Source organism: Lynx rufus, unplaced genomic scaffold (genome assembly GCF_022079265.1).
Source record: "Lynx rufus isolate CCGP_SWC_20201006 ecotype Redwood Valley unplaced genomic scaffold, mLynRuf1.p SCAF_12, whole genome shotgun sequence".
NCBI classification, from domain to species: domain Eukaryota; kingdom Metazoa; phylum Chordata; class Mammalia; order Carnivora; family Felidae; genus Lynx; species Lynx rufus.
The window spans coordinates 53332433-53344540 of record NW_025814826.1 but is presented as its reverse complement, the minus strand read 5'-3'; the positions used below and the strand labels follow the sequence as shown (position 1 = coordinate 53344540).

The following is a 12108-nucleotide window of genomic DNA, read 5'->3' as shown; positions in this document are numbered from 1 at the left end:
AGTACCTGGCCCGGAGCAAGTGCTCCACTGATGCTAACCCCTTTTCTGTATATCGGTCAAAATCAGGGTAAAGAACCACCCCAAGGTGGATTTAAGAGTTCATCTCAAGACTCCGAGCCATGTTCTCCTTCTGTGGTCCCTGTTACAACTAAACAAGGATATATGATACTTCTGGGGCACCTGGGTGACTCAGTCGGTTGAGCATCTGACTTTGGCTCAGGTCACCATCTTATGGTTTGTGAGTTTGAGCCCTGCATCCCCCCTCCGCCACCCCCCCCCCCCGCCGCTGCCTCTCTCTCTCTGCCCCTCCCCTGCTCATTCTCTCTCTCAAAATAAATAAAAACTTAAAAAAAAAAAGAATATATGATCCTTTATAGTGATGGATTGTCAGTGCATAAAGATAATCTTGTTTTTATTAAAGAGTGTTTGTTCACTGGTCTCATTCTTAGGTGGTATTTCTTCCATTGTACAGCTGCTTATAGAAAGTATTCCCTTGAATTCCCAGATCTCTCAACAAAACAAAACAAATGAAACCTTTAGTGTCCTGGAGATGTATCTCTATCTGACTGCAGTTATTTTCCTGAATTAAACTGATGTGTTTATCTGGGGACCAAAATAATGAAAAAGAGGACTAGGGAGGAACATCCAGGTGTTTGGGCCGCAAGAAAACATTTATTTCACCTTGCGAGTGTTGCTCTCGAGACTGATCTAAGAAACCCCTGCCTACCTTGGTCTGTCCTTTAAGGAAGCATCTCCACGGTGCCGCATTCAGAGCGGAAGTTCCTTTTGTGAAGCATCGTGGTCGCTGTGTGCCTGGAAAGGGTTAATTCTCCATGTTCTGACTGCCGTTATTGTCTTGTATGGTAGGTCCTTGAGCAAATTCAGAGTTGCCAAGGCCCACGTTAGGGAAGTCAGGATAACTTGTTTTGGCATCTCTGGGTTAAGTAAGAGAGTTTCCGGTCTTCACAAGAGCCCAGAGATGGGATCTGAAGGTCTGGCCAGTTTAACGCCTTTCTCCAAAGCGCTGGACCATTTTACATCCCACCAGCGTTTGGCAACGTAAGTCGTCTTACTTTTAACTGATCTGTTGGGTGTGTATGGTATCTTGTGGTTTTTAATTTGCCTTCCCCTAATGACTAACGATGCTGCGTGCTTTTTGGCCATTCTTTATATCTTTCTTTGTTAAGCGTTAACGTCTTTTGCCTGTTTTTAAATTAGGTTGATTGCTTTTTTATCACTAGGTTGTAGGAGTTATTTATATTTATGGATACTCTTTTTTTTTTTAATCTAAATGGTACACACTACTCACATGGCTCCATTTCTTTTTCTTTTTCTTTTTTAATGTTTATTTTTGAGAGAGAGAGAGAGCGAGAGAGAGAGAATCCAAAGCAGGCTCTGCATGCAGGGCTCCATCCCATGAACCGTGAGATCATGACCTGAGCCAAAGTCAGATGCTTAAGTGACTGAACCCCCCTGGCGAACCCCACCTATTTATTTTCTTACTGGTGACTTTAATGAGCAGAAATTTTTAATACTAATAATGTCCAGTTTATCCATTTGTCCTTTATAATTGTCCTTTTCTGTGTCCGGTCTAAGAAATCTTTGACTAACCCTAAGGTTACGAAGATATTCTCCTATGGTTTTTTTCTAGAAGCTTTGTGGTTTTAGCCCTTACATTGAGGTTTGTGGTCCATTTAAAATTACTTTCTATGTACAGTGTGAGGATATCCAGTGTCAGCACCATTTATTGAAAAGATTTCTTGTTCTCCACTGAATTGTTTGGATATGTGTGGAAATCCAATTGTTCATATAAGGGCGGGACTGTTTCTGGATTTTCTTTTTTTTTTTTTTTTTTTTTTTTAAAGTTTTTTTTTTTCAATGTTTTTTTATTTATTTTTGGGACAGAGAGAGACAGAGCATGAACGGGGGAGGGGCAGAGAGAGAGGGAGACACAGAATCGGAAACAGGCTCCAGGCTCTGAGCCATCAGCCCAGAGCCTGACGCGGGGCTCGAACTCCCGGACCGCGAGATCGTGACCTGGCTGAAGTCGGACGCTTAACCGACTGCGCCACCCAGGCGCCCCTGTTTCTGGATTTTCTATTCCGTTCCATTGATCTATTTATCCTCATGCCCGTACTGCCTTGATTACTATAACTTTATAAGAAGTCTTGAAATCAGGCCATGTCAGTCTTCCAACTTTGTTCTTTTTCAACATTGTGTTTCTTTCCCCTCAAAGACCCTAAGCTCTAGCTCCTGTTCCCCAAGCAGCCATCCGGGCAGAAGGCCAAGGCCTCCAGATTTGGGCAGAAGTCCTTAGTGAAATAGCCAGTTTTGGCACTCACCCATTCCACGAATTTCCGTCTTCCACCGTCCAGGCTTCTGCAGATTCTTTAATCACATAACGTTCCACGTTGTGTTTAAAGATACGTCTTAGAAATGTTATCTGGGATTCAGACTGTTTTCATTTAAGAGACTGGCTCAGCGTGGATAACGTGCCATGCTGCCATGAACAGAAGTTGCTTATAGCTAATTTTTACTTTCTCGTTTCCCTTTAAAGGTACAGATCTTTAAACTTGTCTGCAACGGCGTGTGTTAATTGTGTTATCCAAAAGAGACAGTGACGATGGTTATAAAAATCAGTAACCATTTAACTCTGTTGGATCAGACCACCGGAAGCCCCCAGCAATCCCGGGCCGAATCCAAACAGTAGTCCAGAGTTGTTGTTCCCCAGATACTCATCTGCCAGTGCAGGCGCGGCCCCCAAACATGTTGACATTCACAAGCATTCATGCTGAATGAACATCGCCAAAGGCAAGCCCTTGGCTTTGGCGGCATAATTTGTGATTTGTCGCTCCTTTTGCAGGAATGGTCTGCCGGAAACCTGCGGACCCCGTGGACTGGCCGCCGCTCGTCCTGGGATTGCTCACCCTGCTGAAGCAGTTTCATTCCCGGTACACCGAGCAGTTCCTGGCGCTGATCGGCCAGTTTATCCGCTCCACAGTGGAGCAGTGCACAAGGTACCGAAAGCCGGTCTGGAAAGAACAGAATCAATGTTACAGAATGGGCTATAAACCTTGCGTGCGAAGTTCCTCCTGTTGTCTCCCTCGTAGAGATGGGACTTGCTGTCATCCTGCTGTGTAAAGCAAGTCAGGGCCCACCTTGTTCGTAGCAACTAAACACAACCCATCCGTAGTCACCCTGCTGGGGGAGCCCCCTCGGTGCACTCCACAATGATTTTACAAGGACGAGTCATGACCAGGATTCGCGACCCCCGCGGGGAAGAGAGTGCAGGCCTGTTCCTCTGCTGTCCTGGGTGCTGTGCTCAGAGCTCAGGGAACCCGGCCCTCTGGCCAGGCCCCTGGCATAGGATGGCCCCACAGCCTTCAGCAGGAGTCAGGGAGCACGTCCGTGTCAGCCTGGGCACGGCCTGGGTTCCTGGTGTATGAGGAAACAGAAGTCACATCAAAGCTCCTATGGGATACAAGGCTCGTAAACCCTTTCTTCTTCCCGCCCCCCGAAAATGTGGCTTCTCTGGGATAGAAAAAAACAGTTATTTGCGGGAGATGCTGGGTCCTGAGCCTCCTCTGTTACCCTGAAGGGTCAGGCCAGCTGACTAAATTTCTCTGGCATGTTGCACATCCAACGTCTGGAAGAGTACCGCCTGGTCACTTGGGTCAGTGTAACTTAAAGACTAATGGGAATGACCTTACAGGTCCTCACAGTGCACCCCTGACTGGACATGATTTCAGAGGCCGTTTAGTTTACCTCAGCCAGGATGTGAATCAGCGCTCAGATGCCCCTGGCAGATCTGCTCGGACACCCCCCCTGGGTGAGGTACTCATCACCTCCCAAGGCCACACAGCCCTGGTCACTGGAAAGTGGCTGACTGTGATGAATGGAAAATTCCATCCTGTCTCTCTGAGATTTCGCTCTCTGGGCCTCCCTCCACGCTCTGAAATTAGAAGAAATGCAGTCTCCTTCCTTTGTGAATGTCAGCGGTTGCCTTAGGTCTTTTCCTTTAGATAAGCTGACTTCCACCTGTTCCTGTGCGCCACGCCGTGGCCACTCACCGCATCCGTGACCTCTTCTGGGGGTTCCAGTTGGTAATCCCACCACTTAATATGTGGTTTCCCAACCCCACACCAGGATTCCAAAAATAGCTGACCCCTTAAAGCGGAGGGGTCATAAGCTCCTTCATTCCGGGTCCCGTGTGGACTGCAGTGCGGCTAGAATTGCAGGACCGGGTTCTTGACCTCTTGCAACCTTCTCAACCCCTGACCTCTTTTCCCCGAGAGCATCAGTCAGGCTAATTCTGCCCCATCTTGGTTAGCAGACCCAACAACAGACGGACGCTGGGTGTCTTTCTAGGACGTATGCTGAGACTTGCTTCCAACAGCCGACTTTTTAACAATTAAAAAACAGAAGGTAGCTCAGAAGGATGGGGAAGTCTCGGAAATGGAATTGCAGCAATTGCAAAACGAGGTCGGTTGCAAAGGGCAGCAGTGAGCACCCAAAAAACCTAGTGCATCTGGCTCCGGGCCGTGAAGAGGAAGCCAGGGCTGCAGTCAGCTTGGTCCAAGGCGATTGGGAAGTGACCTCCACACGGGCCACCCCAACCCCAGTCCCCCATCTGTCAGGAGCTGGCAAATCCTTCCTGATTCTTCCTCACCAGTGACTACAAAGCGTGGCTGTAGCACAGCCTGTTACCGGTGACCCTGACAGAGGTCACCAGGAGACGGGCATCAGGCCGCGGCTCGGTTTCTGGTTTGTTCAAGTGCAGTGACGTCAGGAGCGTGGGATGCACGGAGGCTCTCCCTTTCCCTCGCCGCCCTGGTCCTGCACTGAAAGATCGAGAGCAGCGGCAGCTTTTTTCCAGGTGTAACCACTCTTCAACCTGCTTTTCCAAAGCAAAACATCATCAGGGAAACTAATCAGTAATCCAGTTCCATGAAATCCTTCATTAATCAGAAAATGCCGTTCTGTACGTAAATTAGAAATCATTTTAAGAGCTGAAGATTCCTTCCGCTGTAAAGAAAGGGTGTAGGCTCCGTGAGAAGCCTGTCACGTCCTCTGCTGCATCCGCAGCTCTGGAAGGGTTTGGGCAGCGTGGCGGTTGTGTGAGTGAACGAGTAGGATCCGTATGGGAAGTTACTGGACGCTGTACTGGACCCCTTCGAATGTACAGTAGGGGGCAGGTGCCGTCCCAGATGCTGAGGAGAGAAGGCTAAAGACAGGACCCAGGCCCTCGAGGAAACCAACATACAAACAACTGAAAACCTCCGAGACTTGGGGGAGAATACTCAGGATGCTCAAAGCGTACGAAAAGGCCATCTGCCCAGAGGAGTGAGGGAGGCCTTTCGAAGGAGGAAGAACCTAAGCTGGAACTGGCAAGATGCCTAGAAATTTACTTGTAAAGTAGGCGTGCAGAGCAAATGGAGCCGCAGAGACGGGGGGCTGGGGAAGCGCGGCCTGTTCAGGGACCTGCCAGTTCTTGAATCACGAAGTGCAGGGTGGTGAGCAGTGAGTCTAGACGGACAGCGGGGGCCGTGGGGTGGAGGCCCACGTAAGCCATTCAGCGCAGACTGCATCCTCTGGGTTATGTTCTGAGAATACAGCCACAGGATAATGATATGAATCGAGAGGATGGTCTAGAGATTTTCTCCTTTGACTTTAGTGGTCTGTCGTTTCTCTAGTCTCAGTATTTTGACTGAGGGTCCACCACGTGCAGAGCGGTGCGTTGATCCAGACTGTTCTCTGTTGCAGCCAGAAGATACCTGAAATGCCTGCGGACGTTGTGGGTGCCCTCCTGTTTCTGGAGGATTATGTTCGGTACACAAAGCTACCGAGGAGGGTAAGCAGTAGACAAAGGACGATATTAAAGCCCTTTTTGTAAAAAGGTGCCATTAAGAGTGGCCCTGGAGGGGCGCCCGGTGGCTCAGTCGGTTAGGCGTCCAACTTCGGCCCAGGTCATGATCTCACAGTTCATGGGTTGGTGCCCCGTGTCGGGCTCTGTGCTGACAGCTCGGAGCCTGGAGCCTGCTTCGGATTCTGTGTCTCCCTCTCTCCCTGCCCCTCCCCTGCTCATGCTCTGTCTCTCTCTCTCTCTCTCTCTCTCTCTCTCAAAAATAAAATAAACATTAAAAAAAATTTTTTTAATTAAAAAAAAGAGCGGCCCTGGACTCACCAGGGGTACAATCCAGGAGCTCATCCCAGTGGATGCTCTGAGCCCCCCAGGCCCCCTTCTGCCCGCAGCTGTGAGCGCTCCTCCTTTCACTGCGTTTGGTGCTTCACAAGCCCGACTCTCACCGCACCTACCCCCCTCCTCCCTCCCTACCACGCCCCGCTCCCAAGCAGCTCACCCAGCCCTGCTTCTGGTTCCAGAGGAATAGATAGGCAGTCCAGGAGGGAATCCTGGAGGCAGTAATTGTGTGGGTGGTTTTTCCCCCGCTTCCCACAGCAAGTTCAGTTCGGTTCACACCACAACTAACATCATATTTACCCAGGGTTTCCAAAAATGGCTTCATTTTTTACTCCCCAAGATAGTCTTTCCTGTTTCTTTCTCACTAATAATTCCACTTTGGTAAGTTTCAGCTCAAAGTGCAGAGCTTCGTACTAAAATATAAAAGACTTTTGATAGATTCCGAAAAGCCATTCTGATTTTTTTTAATTAGCAGGTTACTTTTTCATAACAACAGCCAAAGACGATGTTTTAAAAATTAACTGGCGACATCTTACGCTATAGTGATACGCTAGCGGCATCCCCCCTAAAGTCGGCGCCGTAACAGTGATCTAGCAGTACCGACTCTCACCGCGGCTTTGGCCGTACAGGTTCAAGGCAGTAAACCAAATGACAATTAAAAAATGCACAAAGGAAGACAAATTTGTATTGTTCACAGAGGATGTAATTGTCTTCCTTGAATACCCACTGGAATCATGTGGAAAACTGTTCGAATTTAAGACTACAGAAAAGCTGATTAGAGAATGTACAGGGTAAATGCATGAATAACTAATGCAAACACATGGTGTGATAAAGATCCCATTCTTAGAATTAAGGAAATAGCGTAGGCAGGAGTAGTAACCTCTACAGGAGGGGCGCCTGGGGGGCTCAGTCGGTTAAGCATCAACCTCTTCAGTTCAGCTCAGGTCATGATCTCGTGGTTCATAGGATCAAGCCCCACATTGGGCTCCCTGCTGACAGCGCGGAGCCTGCTTGGGATTCTCTCTCCATCTCTCTGCCCCTCTCCCACTCACGAGCTCACTGTCTCGCAAACTTTAAAAAAAAAAGCTAAAACGCCGCAAGAAACACGGTTTAGAAAAAATGTTATTTTTGATATTTTAATAACAGTTTAGAACAAAGTATAAAAATTCAGAGTCCATCATTCTGAATAAGGAAACTCAAATAGTAGTTTTTATTCGTTTATAGGTTTATTGCAGCTATGATCAAAATCCCAGATAATTTTTGTAACGTTGGGGAGGGGGATTTTTAAAAATTTTATAGAACTCAGACCAAAAGTAGATTGTTTTTAAAGAAGACATTTAAAACATACCAAATACTTAAAACTATTGTAAAACTACAAAGATCATAATAGTGTGGCAGTGGTATGAAACTCAGTAGATGAATCAATAGATCAGAATATGTAGCTTCCTTGGGGCACCTGGGCGGCTCAGTCAGTTAAGCGCCTGACTTTGGCTCAGGTCATGACCTCATGGTTTGTGAGTTCAAGCCCCGTGTTGGGCTCTGTGCTGACAGCCCAGGGCCTGGAACCTGCTTGGGATTTTGTGTCTCCTTCTCTCTCTGCCCCTCCCCCACTCACAGTCTGTCTCTTTCTCTCTCTCTCTCAAAAATAAACATACATTTAAAAAAATTTTTAAACAAAAAAAGAATATGTAGCCTCCTTACATACAGTTGCATGTAAGGGAAAGTAGCATCATAAATTAGGGGAGTAAGGAAATATTTTAGTCAATAGTGCTAGCACCGTTAGTTCATTATGTGATAGTCAAAAAATAGCCACTTAGTGTCTTCACATCTTTCTTATATCCATACAGCTAGTATGGAAAATAGAACCAGTAAACACAAAAATTTTATACAACTATGAATGAGCTCTCAGAACTTTCTATATAAACACCAAAGGAAGAAACCATAAAGGAAAAGATTTAGAGATTTGATCTCATGAATGCTGAATGTAATGAAACAATTCTGTCAAGTGTCTCTTAATTTAAAAAAAAAAAAATGGGGAAAATATCAACAGAGGATCAGTTTTCTTGATGCGTGGCATGTTCTTTTACATCAGTAAGAAAAAGATAACCAATCCAATAGGAGGGGGAAAAAAAGACAAAGGATATTAATAGGCAGTTTTCAGGAAAAGAAATACAGATGGCCAATAAACATTTGTAAAAATGTTCAACCTTAATTCAGGTGTCACACATCAAAATAACAGTAAAACTTAATTTCCACCCATCATATTGATAAAAAGTAAAATGTTGGGCCCCCGCTGCGTGGAAATCTTTAGAGAAATAGGACTTCTGAACTTCTCAGTACTGTTGATGGCAATGTAAATTATTTATTCTATGGGAGGGCCATTTGGCTTAATTCAAAAATAACTCGTAATATTCTCACGTGGTCCATGCAGTTCAACTGCTTGGAATGTATCTGCTGGGTATATGTGCAAAAGTTCACCAAGATGCGTGTGCAGGGATGTTCATTACAGAAGATTTAGCAGAGGCAGGGGCACCTGGGTGGCTCAGTTAGTTGAGCGTCCTGACTCTTGATTTCAGCTCAGGTTCGTGATCTCACAGTTCGTGGGATCGAGCCCTACATCAGCGCAGAGCCTGCTTAGGGATTCTCTCTCCCACAAAATAAATGAATAAACAACAACAACAAAAGGTTTAGCAGAGGCAAAGGACACAAGGTTATGTGATCCTAATTTTGAGTATGTGTTATGTGTAAATTGGAGGGATTCGTACAAAATAATTACCAGTTTGAGTTTTCTCTTTAAGGGTTTAAGATTAAAGATTATTTATTTCCATTTTACGCTTCTCTGCATTTGCTAACTTTCCTCCGAGTAGCAGATGATCCCTTTATAATCAGGAAAAAAATTAAACGCTGCTTTTAAAAAATAACCAATTTTGGAGCACATGGGTGGGTGGCCCAGCCAGTTGAGCACCTGCGTCTCGATTTTGGTTCAGATCATGATGTCCTGGTCTGGGAGTTTAAGACCCACGTTGGGCTTTGCGCTGACAGTGCAGACCCTGCTTGGGATTCTCTTCCTGTCTCACTCTCTGCCCCTCTCCACCTCATGCTCTCTCAAAATAAACTTACAAAAAAAAATTCTTTCTCTCTCCCTGTGCCCCTCTCCCCTGCTCATGCTCTTGCCGTCTATAAAAATAAAAAAAATTCCAATTTCTAGCAGTTGGAGATCACCTAGCCCTACATCCCACCCATTCACCCTACCCACCCCTCCTCGGGCTTCCCCCAAGAACAGTCCAGGACTGCGTGCTGAGGCCCTTCCCACCCCCCCCACCCCGCCCCCGACCTGTCCCTTGGGACATGCTGTTCTTCCCAGGTGGGTCATAGATCAGTTGTGAGGTGACCTGAGATCACCTGTCAGCACTTCCCAGAGGCGTGCGCATTCCTAGCACCTCAAGTGCCTCGGGGAGCTGGGGAGCCTGAGAGCTGAGCCGAGCCGAGGAGCTCACACCTGGCGCGTTTGGTGGCGGGAGCACCGTAGGACGTTCCCTCAGATGCCAGCAGGGCCGAGAGCTAGGCACCAGCGTGAGGAAGGACAGCAACGCGAGGCAGCAATTTCAGGGAGTGCTCCTCCCCTGTGAGTCCACTTGCCTGAGACCCACCTTGCTGCCAAGGGTGTTTTTGTTTTCCTTGCACGTGGAAAGTTCTGACCTTGTTCTGAATCAGAACACTAGGAAAAAAGTAACTCCTCTGTTTACTCTTTTTAGGTTGCTGAAGCACACGTGCCTAATTTCATCTTTGATGAATTCAGGACAGTCCTGTAACTTTTTTGACATCTGCGTCTTCAAAGGCTTGTCCTTCAATCTTCCCATGACTAAAATGAATTTAGAAATGAAGAAACTCAGCTGCTCGTAGAACTGCATCGCTCCCCTTAACTGTGGGAAACGTCAGGTATTAAGATGTATCTCACGGCACTCGTTCATATAATTAATATTGTTTAAATCATGGTATTATATGCAATTTGTATCATGTAGGAGCAGAATACATTTTTGTACTGCCTCTTATAAATGCCAAATGTAATTGTTACATATAAATCCATTTAGTTTTATGTTCTAAAGAACTATTTGTGCAATTCGGGATTTTCAGTAAAATAGTAATTGCCAGTACCTGAAGGGGTCCTTCTGCCTATGATTCCGAAACTGTGTATTCATCGTTTAAAAAAACAACAGACAAACAAAAAAACCTCTGGAAGGTAAGCGAGGAATCCGGTAGGTCCCATGGATACCCCCACAACAGGCTGGCAGGCACAGGTGATGGCCAGACCGGGACCAAACAGAGAGCACACGCTCCACGGACTATGTACTGTGGAAGTTTCTTGGTGTCTGAGGTTCACTGTTCTCTTCCAGCCATAGAACCCCGGCGGGGGGTGGGGGGGTGGGGAGGGGGCAGTTCCCAGCATGCCTTCTGGGTGTCTCTCCAACTTCAGCTGCTCCTTCCGTCCTTCCCCCTCCTCTTCCCCGGCCACCTGAGCCCCACCCCAGCAGCCCGGCCTAGTCAAGGCCCAGCACAGAATTTTAAAAGTGAACGGTCACCCAGCGTGCCTGGGTGGCTCAGTCGGTTGAGCGTCCGACTTTGGCTCAGGTCATGATCTTGCCGTTCGTGAGTTCGAGCCCCGTGTCAGGCTCTGTGCTGACAGCTCGGAGCCTGGAGCCTGCTTCAGATTCTGTCTCCCTCTGTCTCCGCCCCATCCCCGCTCACAGTCTCTCTCTCTCAAACAAAATAAACGTTAAAAAAAATTGTTTTTCCAGCAAATTGTTGCCCAATACATAAGGAGTGTGGAAGCGCCCCCCCGTGGGAGGCTGGCATGGCACATGAGAGCTCAGTCCGTGGCCATCCAGCAGCATCTCAAAAATACCTTGCGGTTTTCCATCTGTAATCAGGTAACATTAACTGCACGAAGTGAGATCTTTAGTTCTCTGTGAAAATGGCCCCCAAAGAAAGCCAGCTGCTAAAAAGGCCAGACTAAGAAAGTGAGATTTAAACCAGAAAATGGAAGTGTGGAATACCCTAGAGGGACTTTGACAAAACCAAGTGAATGAGTCCACCACACGTGCTAAAATGAGGCAAATGAGGTATGCAAGCAACACCACCTGTGATGTGGCAAATGTCCTCGATGGAGAGAAAAAGTGAGAAAGAGAAATTTTTGTTATAAAAGCCTTTTTTAGGGGCACCTGGGGTGGTTCAGTCAGTTAAGCGTCTGGCTTTGGCTCAGGTCACGATCTCACGGTTCGTGGGTTCGAGCCCCGCATCGGGCTCTGTGCTGGCAGTGCAGAGCCTGCTTGGGATCCTCTGTGCCCCTCCCCTGCTCATCCTCTCTCTAAACATTAAAAAAAATTTAATAAAAGCTTTTTTAAGTCCTTTTAGCCCTTATCATCATAATCTGAAGTAGTTACTTACTATTCCAAGTCATGTTTTACTGCTCTTTGAGGAGCAGTTTACTTTAGTGATATCTGGGGGTTTACTGAAATTCCATGACACCTTTCTGATGACCATGATCTCCCCAAATATACTAAACCTCAGTAAATTCGGATTTTTCAGCATTCTGCCAGACATCACAAGTGCTTGTTTCTTCACTCCCCGTTTCTTCACATAATCCCAGCCTGGCTAATTCGTGTTATACAATGGAACGTCTAAAGCCCTTGATTGTTCTGTGTGAACGTGTTTTCACAGAGCCCAGAAGAGAACCTTATCTGACTGGCTGGGGACGTGAGGAAAGTAGAGTACAGAGGGATTGAGGCCACTTCCCCAGCATCGGTTATTTAACAGAACAGGCAGATCAGGCTTCCCTCTGCATTTTCAGTCCGGCTTTGGTTTTCCTTTGGAAACATGATCCTGAAGCTACAGAGAGTCCACAACAGAGT

At 46.8% G+C, this 12108-nt stretch overlaps 1 protein-coding gene across 2 annotated transcripts in view; it reads left to right on the top strand.

Annotated features, from left to right (window-relative positions):
- WASHC5 (WASH complex subunit 5) overlaps positions 1 to 10353 on the top strand; it is a 66047-nt gene extending 55694 nt beyond the window's left edge. For both annotated transcript variants that reach the window (XM_047074178.1, XM_047074177.1), the window contains 3 exons: positions 2864 to 3017; positions 5764 to 5851; positions 9955 to 10353. In XM_047074178.1, coding sequence (XP_046930134.1) covers positions 2864 to 3017; positions 5764 to 5851; positions 9955 to 10011 — 299 coding nt within the window. In that variant the 3' untranslated portion in view covers positions 10012 to 10353. The remainder of the gene's footprint in view (positions 1 to 2863; positions 3018 to 5763; positions 5852 to 9954) is intronic.
- Positions 10354 to 12108: the final 1755 nt, after the last annotated feature.